Source organism: Trichophyton verrucosum, assembly GCF_000151505.1.
Source record: "Trichophyton verrucosum HKI 0517 chromosome Unknown contig00739_1.f1.exp, whole genome shotgun sequence".
Taxonomy (NCBI): Eukaryota; Fungi; Ascomycota; class Eurotiomycetes; order Onygenales; family Arthrodermataceae; genus Trichophyton; species Trichophyton verrucosum.
Genome location: NW_003315260.1, coordinates 41,406 through 56,703, shown reverse-complemented (window position 1 = coordinate 56,703; position 15,298 = coordinate 41,406). Strand labels below are relative to the sequence as shown.

At 50.7% G+C, this 15,298-nt stretch overlaps 7 protein-coding genes across 7 annotated transcripts; 4 read left to right on the top strand and 3 right to left on the bottom strand.

The window, feature by feature from the left end:
• Positions 1 to 452: 452 nt before the first annotated feature.
• Positions 453 to 1,379, top strand: TRV_06577 (uncharacterized protein; the record flags this gene model as incomplete). The annotated part of the gene is made up of 4 exons (XM_003019364.1): positions 453 to 614; positions 741 to 1,049; positions 1,112 to 1,201; positions 1,266 to 1,379. The coding sequence occupies 4 exons, from the start codon at positions 453 to 455 to the stop codon at positions 1,377 to 1,379; spliced, it is 675 nt and encodes a 224-aa protein (XP_003019410.1).
• An 814-nt stretch (positions 1,380 to 2,193) lies between these two features.
• Positions 2,194 to 2,902, bottom strand: TRV_06576 (uncharacterized protein; the record flags this gene model as incomplete). The annotated part of the gene is made up of 2 exons (XM_003019363.1): positions 2,194 to 2,572; positions 2,652 to 2,902. 2 exons carry the CDS (start codon positions 2,900 to 2,902, stop codon positions 2,194 to 2,196), a joined length of 630 nt encoding a protein of 209 aa, XP_003019409.1.
• Positions 2,903 to 3,948: 1,046 nt separating this feature from the next.
• TRV_06575 (uncharacterized protein) lies at positions 3,949 to 6,453 on the top strand (the record flags this gene model as incomplete). Its single annotated transcript, XM_003019362.1, has 1 exon — positions 3,949 to 6,453. The coding sequence occupies one exon, from the start codon at positions 3,949 to 3,951 to the stop codon at positions 6,451 to 6,453; it is 2,505 nt and encodes an 834-aa protein (XP_003019408.1).
• Positions 6,454 to 6,577: 124 nt separating this feature from the next.
• Positions 6,578 to 8,168, bottom strand: TRV_06574 (uncharacterized protein; the record flags this gene model as incomplete). Its single annotated transcript, XM_003019361.1, has 4 exons — positions 6,578 to 7,740; positions 7,818 to 7,988; positions 8,014 to 8,117; positions 8,146 to 8,168. The coding sequence occupies 4 exons, from the start codon at positions 8,166 to 8,168 to the stop codon at positions 6,578 to 6,580; spliced, it is 1,461 nt and encodes a 486-aa protein (XP_003019407.1).
• Positions 8,169 to 8,334: 166 nt separating this feature from the next.
• Positions 8,335 to 9,484, top strand: TRV_06573 (3-hydroxymethyl-3-methylglutaryl-Coenzyme A lyase; the record flags this gene model as incomplete). Its single annotated transcript, XM_003019360.1, has 2 exons — positions 8,335 to 8,589; positions 8,684 to 9,484. 2 exons carry the CDS (start codon positions 8,335 to 8,337, stop codon positions 9,482 to 9,484), a joined length of 1,056 nt encoding a protein of 351 aa, XP_003019406.1.
• Positions 9,485 to 10,863: 1,379 nt separating this feature from the next.
• On the top strand, positions 10,864 to 12,097 carry TRV_06572 (class III aminotransferase, putative; the record flags this gene model as incomplete). Its single annotated transcript, XM_003019359.1, has 2 exons — positions 10,864 to 10,959; positions 11,027 to 12,097. 2 exons carry the CDS (start codon positions 10,864 to 10,866, stop codon positions 12,095 to 12,097), a joined length of 1,167 nt encoding a protein of 388 aa, XP_003019405.1.
• A 245-nt stretch (positions 12,098 to 12,342) lies between these two features.
• Positions 12,343 to 15,158, bottom strand: TRV_06571 (uncharacterized protein; the record flags this gene model as incomplete). Its single annotated transcript, XM_003019358.1, has 4 exons — positions 12,343 to 14,608; positions 14,680 to 14,764; positions 14,820 to 14,841; positions 15,018 to 15,158. The coding sequence occupies 4 exons, from the start codon at positions 15,156 to 15,158 to the stop codon at positions 12,343 to 12,345; spliced, it is 2,514 nt and encodes an 837-aa protein (XP_003019404.1).
• Between the last annotated feature and the right edge of the window lie 140 nt (positions 15,159 to 15,298).

Genomic DNA, 15,298 nt, shown 5'->3' with positions numbered 1-15,298 from the left:
CACCCTCGTTCATCATTGTCCTCTTCTCGGCAGCCCTCTCTGCTGCCTGTTTTACTGAGCATTACCGGACCTGGCGTCCACGGCATCCCTCGTCAAACGAGTCATGATAAATAGCATAACGTATAATAATGATACATAATTAAAGAGCTACCACAGCCTTTTCAACCGCATCTCAGTGTTATGCGACGACATGCAGCTCGAAGTCCAGCGATATCAATAATGTCATTATTATTATTATTATTATTGTAGTTCCTCAACCCCCAAAGTCTTCCGAATTTTATATCACGTGACTCTGTTTTCCGCCGAGCAACTTCAAACCCACTGCGAAGTTCGACCTCCAAACCACGAACGACGACTTGCAAACCGCCAGCAACCAGCAGCATCTCCGGCTGTCCATCTCGCACCGCCCAACAGCAGCTCAATTCGACGGCCCGAGCCCCTATCTTCTCGCCATGCTCTCCTCCCGTGTCGCCCAGGCGAGCCTTCGCGCTTCCGCCCAGCAGTTCTCCCGACGATCCGTCGTCAACGGAGCCAGAACCTATGCCGCCGCAGCCCAAGACCCAAAGCCTCCAGTCGCCCTCTTCGGCGTTGACGGCACTTACGCCAATGCCCTGGTGCGTATATACTTGGTTTCCGATGGTGGTGGATGATAATTGGCCGTCGCGGACGACAGGCAGCCGATACGCAAAAATAAAAAAACTCACCCGCTAACGTCGTTGTTTTTTTTTCCCCATGAGCAGTACACTGCCTCCGCAAAGACCGGCAGCCTAGAGCAGACCTCCAAGGCTCTCAATGCTTTGGCCGAGGTGTTCAAGAAGGACGCCAAGTTGGGTCCTATCCTGCACACTCCTACCTTGACTGCACAGGACAAGTCTCAGATTGTCCAGGAACTGCAGAAGCTTACTGGCAAGAACGAGCTTTTGGGCAACTTCTTCGTGACTCTTGCTGAGAACAACCGATTGGGTGTCCTTCAGGGTGTTTGCGAGAAGTTTGAGACTTTGATGGGCGCTTACCGGGGTGAGATTGAGCTGAACATCACCAGCGCTCAGGTATGTGTTCTATGTCCATGTTTGCAGTGAATGTTGATTTTGATACTGATTCTCCGAGTTAGAAACTTGACCAGAAGACCATCCAGCGTCTAGAGACTGCCATCGCCAAGTCTGAGTACAGCCAGGGCAAGAAGCTCAAGGTTGTCACCAAGGTAAGCATTATTCGTCTGTTTTCTCTTCTGTTTTGTCAATATACACTAATATGGTATGCTACAGGTCGACCCAGAAATCGTTGGTGGACTCATTGTTGAGTTCGATGGCCGAACAATCGACCTCAGCGTCTCCTCTAAGCTCACCAAGCTTAACAAGGCTCTCACCGACGCTCTGTAAATAAGTATTGTTCTCTAACACTATAAACACTACCGCAAGATCTGCAACAATAGAACTTTTGTATTATTGATTCCTTTATATATCTTGTTTCCGTCACCTAAGTAGCAGTCAAACACCCCGAAACTTCTCTCCAGACGTTAGTCAAGGACGCCTGATATACACCCCAATGCAATCAACCAACGCATCTATTATAGCAAGTAATAGTATTTCCAAATAAAAAAAAGCATACAACATGCAGTCAGAACCCGACAATTAATCTTACAACGAAGCGGGAAAGGGGAGAGAAATGAAGGTATTATAAAGACATAAGAACAAAGTAAACATTGTCAACCAAGCGAATGGGCGAGGGCAAGCGAATGAGATAATTAAACTATATATATCCGACAGCGTCAAGATGATAAGTGTGTTGTAAAAAGAAGGATAAGAAGGATGTGGCAAGAGAGAGATATGTGGGAGGGGGAGACCAAAGAGAGGGATGGGGGAGTCGTGTTCCCGAAACCTGTCATATACCGTTCAGACATGTATAGACGCAGCAGCCAGGCATCGAGTGAGTTGGGTTTAATTAAGTGAAATGCCCCAAAAGAAAGGATATGCATAGCAACGTCGAACATGATATTGAGCCCGGGGTGCCGTTGTATGACTGTTTGGTTGGGAAGAATATAAAAAGTCATGGGGGGTCTTGAGCTCGGGTATAAAGGTAGATATAACCAAAACATAAAAAATCAAGAAAGAAAAAAACGAGGAAAAAGGCTATTGCTGTCCCAATAAATGCATTGAAGGCTTTAATAAAAAGGGCGGTGATGAATGAATTGACTCAAGACCATCCCTGCTTGCCCTCAGAATGACCTTGCGCGTCGCCTCGACCATGAACGCCAGCATGGTCAGCAGCCTCATCGTCCTGGTCTGTGGTTGCTGGGGATGTGGAAGCGTTGGTGGTGAAGCCATCGTCGGACTGGTTGGGCGTGGAGAGCGGTGGCAGGCCACGCTCCTTGTCCGTGGTAGAGACCTCCAGCGGCGATCTGCCCTTGAGCGAGCCATTCTGAGAGGTAACATTATCATTATTAGCACCGTCATTGACCTTGACGGGCTCGAGGGGTGCCTCCCCCTTCTGCATTCTTAGACGATTCTCGGTGGCTCGAAGTCTAGCTTCCAGCGCCTCGAGTTCGCGACTTTGCATTGATACCAATGTTTGTCTATACATCAGACCATTAGCAGCTGTTTCTTGTCTTCCCTTTTTCTCTGAGTTCTTTGTTCATTGGGACATAGACATACTTATAGTGGATGGAGTTGGTGAGGTTGTCAACCTCCGAGTCAAGCATGAAAGCATTATCAAGCGCAGCAGCAAGAGAGCGAGCCATGGTTCTGCAACGAAACAGGTCAACAAAGAACGGTTCAAACTTGGACAGAGACGAGATGGGTGAATGAATGAAGTGGAAAGGGAGAAGAAAGACTGACGATTGAGGCCGTCTGCCGTTGGGCTTCCACTCTTTATCAAGCTCCACGTCTGTCCTCTCCTGAGACATCTTCGCGGTTGTTCGAGATCGAGAAACAGGGAGGGGTGTGTTTTATGGATGGACGGAGAACGAGGTCAAGTAGTAATTAACTGGAGATCAGGGTTTCAGGTGCTTTGCACAGCCAGTCCGAGTGGTGGAAGATCCAGGGCGAGCAGAGGAGCGACGAGGAGCCCCCCTGAGGATTTATATAGCTTTGTCCTTCGAAACCAGAGCCAGCTGGGGGACGGGCGGTCGTTTGCTCACGCGGAGGCGAAGGAGAAAACGGGCGATGCAGGGCAAAAAGGGCGGAGTCGCAGCAACGGTCAGGCTGGAGAGTCACCAGAAGTCACCAGGAGGTCGCGGTCGATGATGATATAGTTGTATTAATTGCGAGTTAGCGGTTTAGTTACCAAGTAGCCCGCCCAGCTAGTCGTCTAGTCCCGAGTTTGCAGTGTAAGCCGCAAGAGCCCAAGGGCACCCAAGGGTCAGAAGGGGGGAGGCGGAACGCTAGCCAAAACTGCGTCACTCGCCCTGGCGCCGCCTCCTATCCCTTTTTTGCTTCTTGTTTACTCCGTACTGTTGACTCAGCTCTTGCGCCTGCTGCCGTCGTCTCTGTCTCCCCCTGAACACAAGGAATGAAAGGTGGAGTTTTTTTCATTTCTTATCATATTATTATTATTATTATTTTATATTTTTATTATTTTATATTATTTTATATTATTTTATTGATGTCGAAATAAAAACATTTCCTTTTTGGGAAGGAGGCCAGTTGATTGTCATGTGACTTTGTGTTGATCACGTGGATTGTAAAGGAGAGTCACGTGAAACAAAAAAAAAAAAGATAGTTGTCACGTGATATGCCTTTTTCAACGTCACGGAAAAAAAATGCTGGTGACGCGCAGGGCAGAGCGACAACGACAGCGACGGCAAGGACGAGGACACGGCTGGCGATACACACGAGAGACGCGACGCTCGAGAGACACTACGGACAGGCATTGTCGCCGGTACACAGGCAAAAAAAAGGCGAGAGAAAACACCACGGGCTATAAGGAGACCAGCCGCGGGAATGCAATGGGATGCCTTCTCTTTCGTCATACACCCCCTTCGAGTCCCTGCTCTTCTTCCAGTCTCTGGCGACGCTAAAGAGTCGTCCGGATAGCTTTGCGCCAGTCTCAGAGCTCCTGCGGAACAATCCCTTTATCCAGCAGGATGTCAAGTACGACGCGAACCGACTGAGCCCGCAGGCCCTCGAGGAGCTGTACACCACCCTCCTCGTAGACGGCGTCCGGTCTTCAGACGACGAGGCTTCGGACCACAGTCACAGTGCGCAGGAAACGGCCAATCTGAAGAAGAGGAAACATGCTCAGGCCGCGCAGGATGGAACGGCCAGGTCACACTCCGCGGCCATGCCGGACCTGGTCGATAAGCTCTACGCTAGGTACAAGGAACGCGTGACGAGGGAGATACGGCGAGAGGAACAGCGGTACGCCGAGATCAAGGACGAGATACGACGGCTAGAGGCCGGAGAGGACCTGCAGAAACAGCCTGTCACTGCTGATGGTTCGAACGTGGCATCCAGCACAGGTGCTGCTGCTACTCCACCGCCGAAGCCGGAGGCTGCGCGGGAAAAGGTGCCCGGCAGGATCCCACAGGAAGCAGTGCAAGCACCTGCTCAAACACCCACTACTGCAGGCACACCGCAAGGAGTACGGCCTGTACAACCCACGGTGGGACCGCCTGCAGTGACTGCCCCTCAAGAAGCTCCGATCCCTTCTACGTATAACTTCAAACCAGTGCCGTTGGCCAACCAGGCACAACAGCAGCAGCAGCAGCAACAACAACAACCTCCCCAAGCATCTCCACCTGTCAGCACCCCAGGAGCCAATATATACCCCAATATCCAGCCATTTCCCCCACCTGCTCATCCGACGTCAACCTCAGCCGCATCACAGCCCGCATATCAAAATGTACCCCCACCTATGCCTCTTAACAGAGCAACCCAACAACCCTCACTTCAACCACCGCCACCACCGAATACAACTTGGAATAGAACACCCCAGATACCACCTAAAACAGTTCCTCAGACCGTCAAGTTTCAGCCTCTTTTAACTCCCCAAACAATACCCCAGTCTTCTTACGGCCATGGATCTGCTCGCTCCACCCCGAAACCAAGCAACCAGGCGCGTAACAAGGCAACACCCACACCTAAACCCCTTGCTCCTAACGTCGATAAACCCAGCATTCCTCCTACCCAGAATCCCCCACCTTCAGCACCACCAGCAATAGCTCCGCCCCCGGCCGGTGGGGTTAGCATCCCTACTCCTCTACCGACAACCACACAACCTACTGTTACTCCGGATGCTGCGGCCCTTGAAAAACTCAAGACTCAGCTCCCGTCTTTTGCGCAGTCAATAGGCAAGAGACCACCTCGGCCTTCGTTGGTCACGCCCAGCGGTAATACACCGTGGAAGATACCTGGTCCTATATCGCTACCTAATGAGCCCGGTTCTCCTGAACGGCCAAAATCTGCTGATATTAGTCCTATCAGTGAGCGAGCTTTGTCACCTTCAGGACAAGAAGATGTAGAACAGTGGACGGGACAGGCGGCGCGTCGTAAACTGGACCTTGGTGGCGCAGCCCCTCGTGAGAGCCCCAAGCATGCGGGAGATGCTTCTTCGCCCAGCAATCCACCTTCGGGCCGTCCTCGAACACGCGGTCAGTCCATTGCCTCGCGCGGAGAGGATACCCGTCACATCAAAAACGAGCTTCCAAGCACTCCAGTAGGTATCACCGGAGATGACATGGATAGTGGCCACTATCGTGCAAAGCGGAAAAGGAGTCCCAGTGGGTCTTTCTCCCTAGCTCATGACCAACGGCCGTCAGATTGGTTGAAAGATAGCCAATACGTGATGTGCTCACGGACATTTGGCCGTACTTGCGGTCCGATAATGAACGACGTAGCTGCTCATAAGTATGCGTCCATCTTTGCCAAGCCATTGACGAACCGCGATGCGCCCGGGTACAAGGATCTCATATACCGCCCTCAGGATATAAAATCTATCAAGTCTGCTATACACCAAGGCAGCCGTGCCGTTGCTGCAGCTTTAGAAGCTTCCCAGACAACGGAGGAAACTCCACCATCGACAACAGCAAGCGCATCGGCCTCGGCAGCAGCAGCAGGAGCAGCAGCTTCAGGAGCGGGCCCATCAGCTAAGAGTAACGTACTGCTAGCTACTAAATCAGCAGAACTAATGCCGCCGAAGGGAATAGTAAATTCCTCGCAGCTAGAAAAGGAGCTGATCCGCATGTTCGCAAACGCAATCATGTTCAATCCTACACCAGATCATACTTTTGGCCCAGCCTTTCCCATGCGAACTGACTCTTCTTCTCGAGAAGGGACGCGAAGCGCAGAACCCGACGAGGGAGGCATTATCAATGACACGCTGGAGATGTACGAGGATGTCGAAAAGGCAATTTCCACCTGGCGCTCTGCTGAACGCCCTATGGATGACGCGGGTGGGAAAGCCTTTCTAGCTTTGAAGAGAGGAACTCCAGTGGATTCTAACGATGCAGATGATTGAGAGAGTTTCTACTTTTTTGTCTACTACGTGCACATCATTATCTACCCTGTTTGAATCTATCCAATTTTATAAATTTTTATTCTCTTTTTCATATTTAGTGCCATTGTCATAAAATATCTGGCTACTATCCTGCCAACGACGCAACAGTCGTGCCAGGTTTTATCCTGCCCAAACCCTCCTTTGCATAAAAGTCCATCGGGTATATACCACCATTCGCCTTATTCCAGTCCTCTTTGATACCCAAGGCAATAAGCGCCTCGTACGGTGTTAGTAGGGGTTTCGGAAATGCATACCCCCAATCGATACTCAGCCTGGGACAAGCAATTTGCACCCAGCAGTCAACATCTGGCATACTCGCCAACTTCCCCGGAAAAATCTCACTCAACAGCAAATTCACATAGGGTATGCCCTTCTCATTAAGATGCTCCTCAATCATCTTCATGGTATTTGGATTCCCCTGACGCCCCAAGCTGCCCAGTATGATACCCCATCGCTTCGCTGATTTGGCGACGTCTATCGCCTTTCGACGCAGATCTTGCATTTCTTCATGGTCATACCGTTCTCTGGTCAGGGTGCGGGAGTAAGGATCATATCTGTACGCTGGTATGCTCGGGTTATGAATCATGGCCGATTCAAGATGGAAGCGTCCATCGCCCAGGTACAGAAGTAGATCTACTGCCTCGCTGGACATGCGAGGGGATGTGCAACCTAGAATCTCCCCTTTGCTCAGGGGCATTATCTGGGGCACGGTGATGTTGAACCCTTCCTTCTCCAGCACAGGTTTCAACCCATGTAGTGTAGCGTTGAACTGTATTGTGCCTACCACCGCTATGCGCTGGCCTGAGGTGAAGTTGCGTTTCAGAGTGTCGATCAGATGCGGCGTGTCTATGCCGATGTCAACGAAGATATATAGCGTTTTTATCTTGGTGACGTCCACGGGTATAAGACACGAATGCGCATAATGCACCAGCAAGTCACAGCCCAGTGCTCGAGCAGTGTAATCATCTATACAGCATGCGCCGTATGTCACATCTCCCATGATAACCGTCTCAATGCCGGGGCAGAACTGGTTCAGGATGTCTGAAATTGTAGTGGCGAAGAGCAGCAAGCCCTCCGGAAACTGGAGGGCCACTCGCTTGGCCCCTGACGAGCGTATCCTGTGTATAGTCTTGGGTATTTCAAAGGAGTAGTTGTGTGGTAGGAGGGAGATGGCCGCTTTGATATCTTCATCTTCGAGGATCGCAGCGGGGATCTGGTTCAGCGCTCGCGGGCCTCGTCTTGTAGATGCTACAAAATCATCAACTGTCAGTTTCAACGTAATGCACCGCAGTCGCGGTAACCAGTCTTCCAACCAGCTCTCATACCTGTTTGTATAGCTGTGGTGTGCGACTGCTCGACATCCTCCCCTCCAGTCCTCTGCGCCTGTGCCTCTGCAGTCTTCCGCCCTACAAACCGCTTCTTCGGCACCCTTGTTCCGTTTGTCTGCGGCACAGCCGGCGCATCATTTCCATCCTTATTATCTGCCATCTCAGCCCCTTTTTAACGACTTCACTCACTCACTCACTCTCTCTCTCTCTCGTTCTTCTGCTTCTTCTTCTTCTTCTTCTTCCTCGTCGTCTTCAGCTTTTTCTCTTATCTCCCCTCTATCAGCGGCTGAGTCAATGCTGAGTCAACTCATTAGTCATATTTTACTAATCCCGTCTGTTTTTCAACATCGGAGCAAAATAGCCGAAGTCGACGGCCGCGAGCGCCGGCGAGGCGGAAGAAGAAAAGAAAGCAGACGAGCAGCAGACGAGCAGACAGTTCAGACCGACAGCCAGAAGCAAAGCACCGCTACTCTGCATTGTTTACCGGAGACTAATGCGCATAGGGAGAGTGACCATGTTCGGACTCAGAGCTGCCTCCAGAGCATCCCACCTGGCCTGTCGTCGCGGTGCAGTGCGGTCTCTGGCTACCGAAGCCAAACTTGCTCCCGATTTCGTTCGCATCGTCGAGGTTAGCCCCAGAGATGGCCTGCAGAACGAAAAGAAGTCCATTCCGCTTGAGACGAAGCTGGAGCTGATCTCCAGGCTTGCTGGGACCGGCCTCCAGACCATCGAGGCCGGCTCGTTTGTGCCCGCGAAATGGGTGCCCCAGGTGAGTCTTATGCTCGCGTGCTATATCTACTTCCCGATGGATCTACTAGAAACAGGCCGGCTAATGGTGGAATGTATCCAATTTGCTTTGCTAGATGGCCAGCACAGCTGACATTCTATCACATCTCACCAAAACCCCGCCCTCCGCCCCCCACCCGATCTCATACAACTACCTGGTCCCCAACGTGAAGGGCCTCGAAACACTGGTTAAAGTGCTCGAGAAAGAGACAGCCGCCCTGCCAGAGCAAGCCCGTCCAACGGAGCTGCCCGAGATATCCCTCTTTGCCGCTGCCACCGAAGCCTTCTCCAAGGCCAACACCAATTGCACAATAGAAGAGTCTCTCGCCCGAATTGGCCCGATAGTCTCGCTGGCAAAGGAGAAGAATATCCGCGTACGAGGCTATGTCTCTGTTGCGCTTGGGTGTCCATATGAAGGACCGGATGTAGACCCGCACAAGGTCGCTGAGATCACTGCCTCGTTGCTGGAGATGGGTGCCGACGAAGTCTCCGTGGCCGACACGACAGGCATGGGAACCGCTCCAAGGACACAGCAGCTACTGAGGACTCTCTCTGCTGCTGGGATTGCCACCAATGACCTCGCATTGCATTTCCACGATACCTACGGCCAGGCTCTGGTAAACACCATTGTCGGCCTGGAGCACGGCATACGGACATTTGACAGCAGTGTTGGCGGCCTAGGAGGGTGCCCGTACTCTAAGGGTGCTACCGGAAACGTCTCAACGGAAGATCTGATCCATACCATACACAGCCTTGGAATGAAGACTGGCGTTAGCCTCGAGGCAGTAGCAAAGATTGGAGCTTGGATCAGTGCTGAGCTTGGTCGTGAGAACGATAGCCGAGCCGGGAAGGCAACCGTCAGCAGGCTTCAAGGATAGATGATTTATTTATTTATGTAATGTTGCAAGCCCCAGTCATCATAATCTCACCCCATCCACCACTTTGTTCGATGAAAAATGTCCTTGTCCTCGCTTTCATAACTTAAAGTCCCCTTCATGATTCACGGATGATGTCCTGGGCCAGCAGATTGTATATAGTTAAGAACAGATGATTCCCATTGCAGTGTATGCAGTCTATTCATCTTCCCATTCCGACTCGAGTACGCAATAATTTACATGGCGGTAGTATCGAGTTTCACCACCGCCGGCTCCCCCCCCCAGTGCCAGACTTCTGAATCTCTATCAAAAATCCGTAACCCTGCCGTTATAACTCCAGTCTCCGCTCCCGCCCCATCTCAGCGGCTCATTCTTCGGCCCTCCAATTTCTCCAGTCTTTGGATTCTTGTCTCCCTCGAACTCCGGCTTTGCACCCCGGCGGAGATCTGGATGTAGCTCTTCGTCTGCTGAGCTCTGGAGCACCTCTTCTGGCCGAGACTGGGGAGACTGATTTATCCGAGGCGTTGATCGCGGTGTACTGAACGCTCCGGTGGACTGCTGCTGCAAATTTTCGAATATCTCTTGTTCTTCGGGGGCCAGGCGAGGAGGTGACGGTGTGGGAGCGAAGCGGCTGTGTTTAGAGGACCGCGCGGCGGAGACTGTGAAGCTTCGTGCAGCCGGCTTGGGAGTATATATAGCTCTTAACACCGAGGGAAGACGGTATCTCGCAACGCCGGCCATGGTTCTAGCACTGCCGGTAGTCTCTGCGTGGTCGTGGTATAATATCGTTGTTGGTTGTGTTGCCGGTGAAAGCTGCGAATGGAGCAAAATTGCGAGAATCGCCGAAATCGGGATCTCTTGTTTTTCCGAGTCATCTCCAGCTCCAAATTTATAGAAGAACCAACTCGCATTCTTGACAGGCAAAATAGCAGAATTGCGTTCGCCTGGTGGTTTTCGTCTTGTCTCCAGGCTGTCCTAGGCAGCTTCTATACAGTACAGGCGAATTGTGCGGGTTGACGGTGCGATGGCCTCTCGAGCAGCGCTGCGACGGGCAGGAGGAGCTAGAGCTCTGCAGCATGGGGCCAGCCCCCTGTCGCGACGGCGGTGGGCTTCGACAGCTTCGAGTCCGGAGGTGGTGGACCCTTTCAAGAGCAAGCCTTCCAGCACAGTGACCCGGATAGTGAGTTGTATTCTGCCCTGCGGCTGCTCTGGTGGTTGATATATGGAGTACTGACTGGTATGAGCAGGAACATGACGACCTGCCAGGCAACCTGTCCAAGCGGAGTGACCGCTTCATCGAAGGGATCATGCCGTTTATGGTGCCTACATACGCTCGACCAACGCCGGTGATGGCCAGGGGAAGTGGTTGTTACCTATGGGACATGGAGAATAAGCAGTATCTCGACTTCACAGCCGGCATTGCGGTGACATCTCTCGGCCATTCAGACCCAGGATTGTCACAGGTCCTATCAGAGCAGGTGAATAGAACGCCCTATTGGAGTATATGAATCATACGAGGGGACATGAGACTGATTGCAAAGCTAGTCTGAGATACTGATACATGCATCCAACCTCTTTCACAATAAGCACACCGGTAAATTGAGCCAGGCACTTGTCAGCACTACTCTGACCTCAGGTGCAATGCGGACTGCCACCCAAGCGTTCATTTGCAATTCTGGAACCGAAGCCAACGAAGCAGCTCTCAAATTTGCTCGGAAGGTAGGCCATAGCCTCGACACTACAGGCGCGAAACATGAAATAGTCTCCTTCCAGGGATCCTTCCACGGCCGAACCTTTGGTGCTTTATCTGCTACTCCAAACCCCAAATACCAGGCTCCTTTCGCTCCCATGGTCCCCGGATTCAAGTATGGAAAATACAACGACATTGAACAGCTCCCAACCCTAATCACGGACAAGACGTGCGGCGTCATCGTCGAACCTATCCAGGGCGAAGGCGGAGTGAACGTTGCCTCCGCGGAATTCCTTACAGCACTCCGTGCAAGATGCGACCAAGTCGGAGCGGTGCTGATCTTCGACGAGATCCAATGTGGCCTCTCTCGCACAGGCAGCCTCTGGGCACACGCTCACCCTTCACTTAGGCCAAAGGATGGCTCCAAGCCTGCTCACCCAGACATTCTCACCACCGCCAAGGCACTTGGGAACGGTTTCCCCATCGGTGCCACGATCATTTCCTCTGATACAGTAGGGAAATATATCAAGGTTGGGGACCACGGAACTACTTTTGGCGGGAGTCCACTTGCCTGTGCCGTGGGTAACCATGTATTGACCCGTCTGGCAAACAAGGATCTCCAGGATTCTGTTAACTCTAGATCCCAAACCCTCATTAAGGGGCTGAAACGGCTTCAGGAGCGGTATCCCGATGCTGTATCTGAGATTCGAGGTCGAGGTTTAATACTTGGCTTGCAACTTACCGCTCCCTATATCAGCAAGGTTTCCGATATCCTTGGGTCTGCAAGAGATAAGGGGCTGCTCATTATATCTGCTGGAGAAGGCTGTATTCGTTTTGTTCCGCCGCTAGTCATCACCGACGCGGAGATTGAGGTTGGGCTGGGCATCTTGGACGAAGCAATGAGTGAGGTTGTAAACAAGGCGTAGCGTCACTATATTTCCGCGGATGGGCCATCGGTAGTTATTCTGTACTTTTTCAAATTTCATGCTCCCCTTCGCACTTGTTTAGTTAGATCATCGGAATACTTAGATATATGTCAATTTATAAGAGCAACCCTTGCTATATCAATCTATGTCCCCATCAATTGCAAAATAACCTAATCATCAAAGGCCATCTATAGGTATCATCGACATGGAAGAAATATGTACATAAAAATAAAAATCACGAATAATCACGGAGTCTTTGCTTCTTCTCCTATACCCATAAGCCCGCCAGCCAACCCGTCCATCCGTCTATTCAGTAAATCTTCATGGCTCGGCAAACTCGTCAAACTTGCTTCACGTCGTAACCCTGATATCATCTGTCTCATCCGCACCAAGTCATTCTCACTGTGGCTTACATCGTCCGAACTACGCAGGATTTCCTCCTTCTTGGCTGGGAGGGGGGTAAGAGATAATTTTGCAGCATTCGGTCGCCGTATATTTCGTTTTGGCGCAGGAGCTTTCAGTTTCAGTGGTGAAGTGGCCGAGGCTCCGAAATTAGACTGTGACGCTGGAGGCGAAGGGGATATCTTGGTCATTTTCAACATGCTAATTTCCAATGGCCCGTCTTCATCACCAGATGATTCACTTGTTAAGTGGCGTTCGTGATGACGGTGCCGTGTGCTTCCATCGCTCTGTTTCCCTGTCTCGACGTCTACCGTTGGTAGTGATGGGTTGAGACTGGGCATGACTCGTCGCTGCTGTGGGAGAGAGGCCTTAAATTCTCTCGCCTCATCAGAGCTAGAAGGATCAGTGGAATTGAAAATATCCGTTACCCACCTGGCAGTCCTGAATACATGCTTCCAGCCCTCAGGAAAAACCCCAACTATACTCATGAATCCGTGAGATATCCCAGGTATCAAAGTCACTTCAACATGCTCTTTTTCGTCAAACCTCTTTCCAGGCTTCTCAAGACCTAATTCCTTCCGTTCACGGAACCGATGAAGTTTAGCTTGTCTAAGACGCCCAGCGAATATCACTGTATCGTCTACCAGCGGGTCCCGTTCCCCTGTCATAAAGTAGGTCTTCGGAAATTGGGCTAGAAGAGCCTCTGGAGCAAGCATGGGAGAGAGAAGGAAATCTGTGCTGAAGTCTGGACGATTATAGGGACCAATGTATAGTATTATCATAGCCCTCATCATCTCAGGGGTGAGGATGCGATCATTGACATAGGATATCATAGAAGTAACGGCAAGTCGAGTCTGCAGTTTCTTTGGTTTCTTTTCAGCTAACCCTTCCATTTTGGATGCAAGGCTTGCATCTCCAGATTGACAGGCCATGTCAGTCGCAACAGTGGAAGACCCCACGGGGACATCAGATATATGTTTCGATCCTTCTTTTGTGGACGACTTGGAATGACTAGTAGTATCGTCTGCAAGGTCATCGTCTGAGGGACGTGGAGTCGACGGAGTCAGTTTATAGTAATCCTCACTCTTACGCCTCAGAATATTTCGATTTGTTTTCCGCATTCCCCTTTCTCTGATCAAAGATAACTCCTCGTCTGTCATCCAGCTTCCAATATTCAAGTCTAGATTCGGGTACACCAGCACAAGGCCCACGGGAACCGGCAGGCAATATTCACCTCTCCACTTCCGGGAGTCTGTACTGCCGGATTGAAGAATCATCAAAGTCAGCCCTGCTGCAAGACTTCCACCAGCGCTATCACCCGTCACAATAATCCGTGGGCATGTCTTCCCACTCAGTCCTAGGCATCTCCCTCGACTCATCACAATAGTGTGATATACATCGTAACACTCATTCAGAGCATATGGATATGGGTATTCGGGTGCCTTTTTGTAATCAAGACTGAGAATTGGAACACCCGTCTTGCCAGCCCAAGCAAGTAAGCGGTCATCACTGACCCGTGGGCCCATGGCAACGAATCCGCCTCCAGGGATATCAAGGACGATATCCGTCTGGTCCCGAAGGCTGCTAAGAGGGCCATCAAAATAAAGCCATGCGTCAACCGGGTCCTTGTATGATGACTCCCGGGGTCGTGGTATCCGGATGGCAACTGGATCGCGCCGACAGAAACGGGGCCGAAGAAGCCTTGAGAGAAATGAGAGGTAAGGGGTAGCCAGCTTATTCCATGAGACACGCAGATGCTCTACGGTCAAAGTAGCTCTGACTTTTCGCACCTTCTCATCCGCCTGTTCAGCTGCGAAAAGGTAGTATATAGAAAAGACTAGCGATGCCAGATCCCTTAGCCATTTCCGGCGTATGTTCATTGCAGTCCAAAACCCAGCATCCAGCGCAGTGACTATCCAGGTTGCCCGAAAGTAGGAACGAGAGTACAGATTCGCAAGGGGCTCTGGGGACTCCAAACCGACCAGTTTGGCAAAGTTGCGAGAGACATATAGCGTTAACATGGTCATGACGGTGGCCTGCCATGGTGTCATACGCCGATGCAGCAGCGACGATAGAGTTCGTACCCCTGGAGGACCATTCTTGTTTCCCCTGGTATAATAGAGGTACAATCAGATACGGATCTTGTAGGAAAAACTGGACTCCATGGTCATTCAACATACTTTAGAAGGTATAATAGCCAAAAGGCAACGACTGCAAAGACCTGGATCTTTCGGAACTGAGTGGAAGGCCTGCCTAGTACATGGTCTAAGGAGAATTAGATACTGATAGCGTTCACAGAATAAAACAAAGGGGTACATACCTATCATGACTTCAACATACCTCTACAAACCATCAAAACCAGAGGTAATATATCCAAAAGTAAAGTTATACCGACAATGAAGGACCGTAGTTTGAATCCGAAGTCTCCGGGAATGAAGCATCACCGGCCGTGGAAGCAGAGAGACTGAACAAAGACAATAGAATTAAGTAATATGAAATGTTTCCAGCTTTCCCTTACCCGCACCAACTCCAGAATAGCAGCCGGTTCGACTTCAGCCTCAAGTTTTCCATCTTGGGCGCAAAATCCTTTGAAATGCGATTCTTTTGTCATAAAGTCGAAGGATTTCACATGCTCGCGCATGTGAAAGCTTCCGGACATGTGATATCGAACATGACGTCACATCACCATCACAAATTATCAAAATGGGGGATAAAATATCCCAATTTATTGTAAATATATTTAGTAATGCAGTATTAAATATGAGATTGTCATATAGAAATAGGTTCCAAATATATATA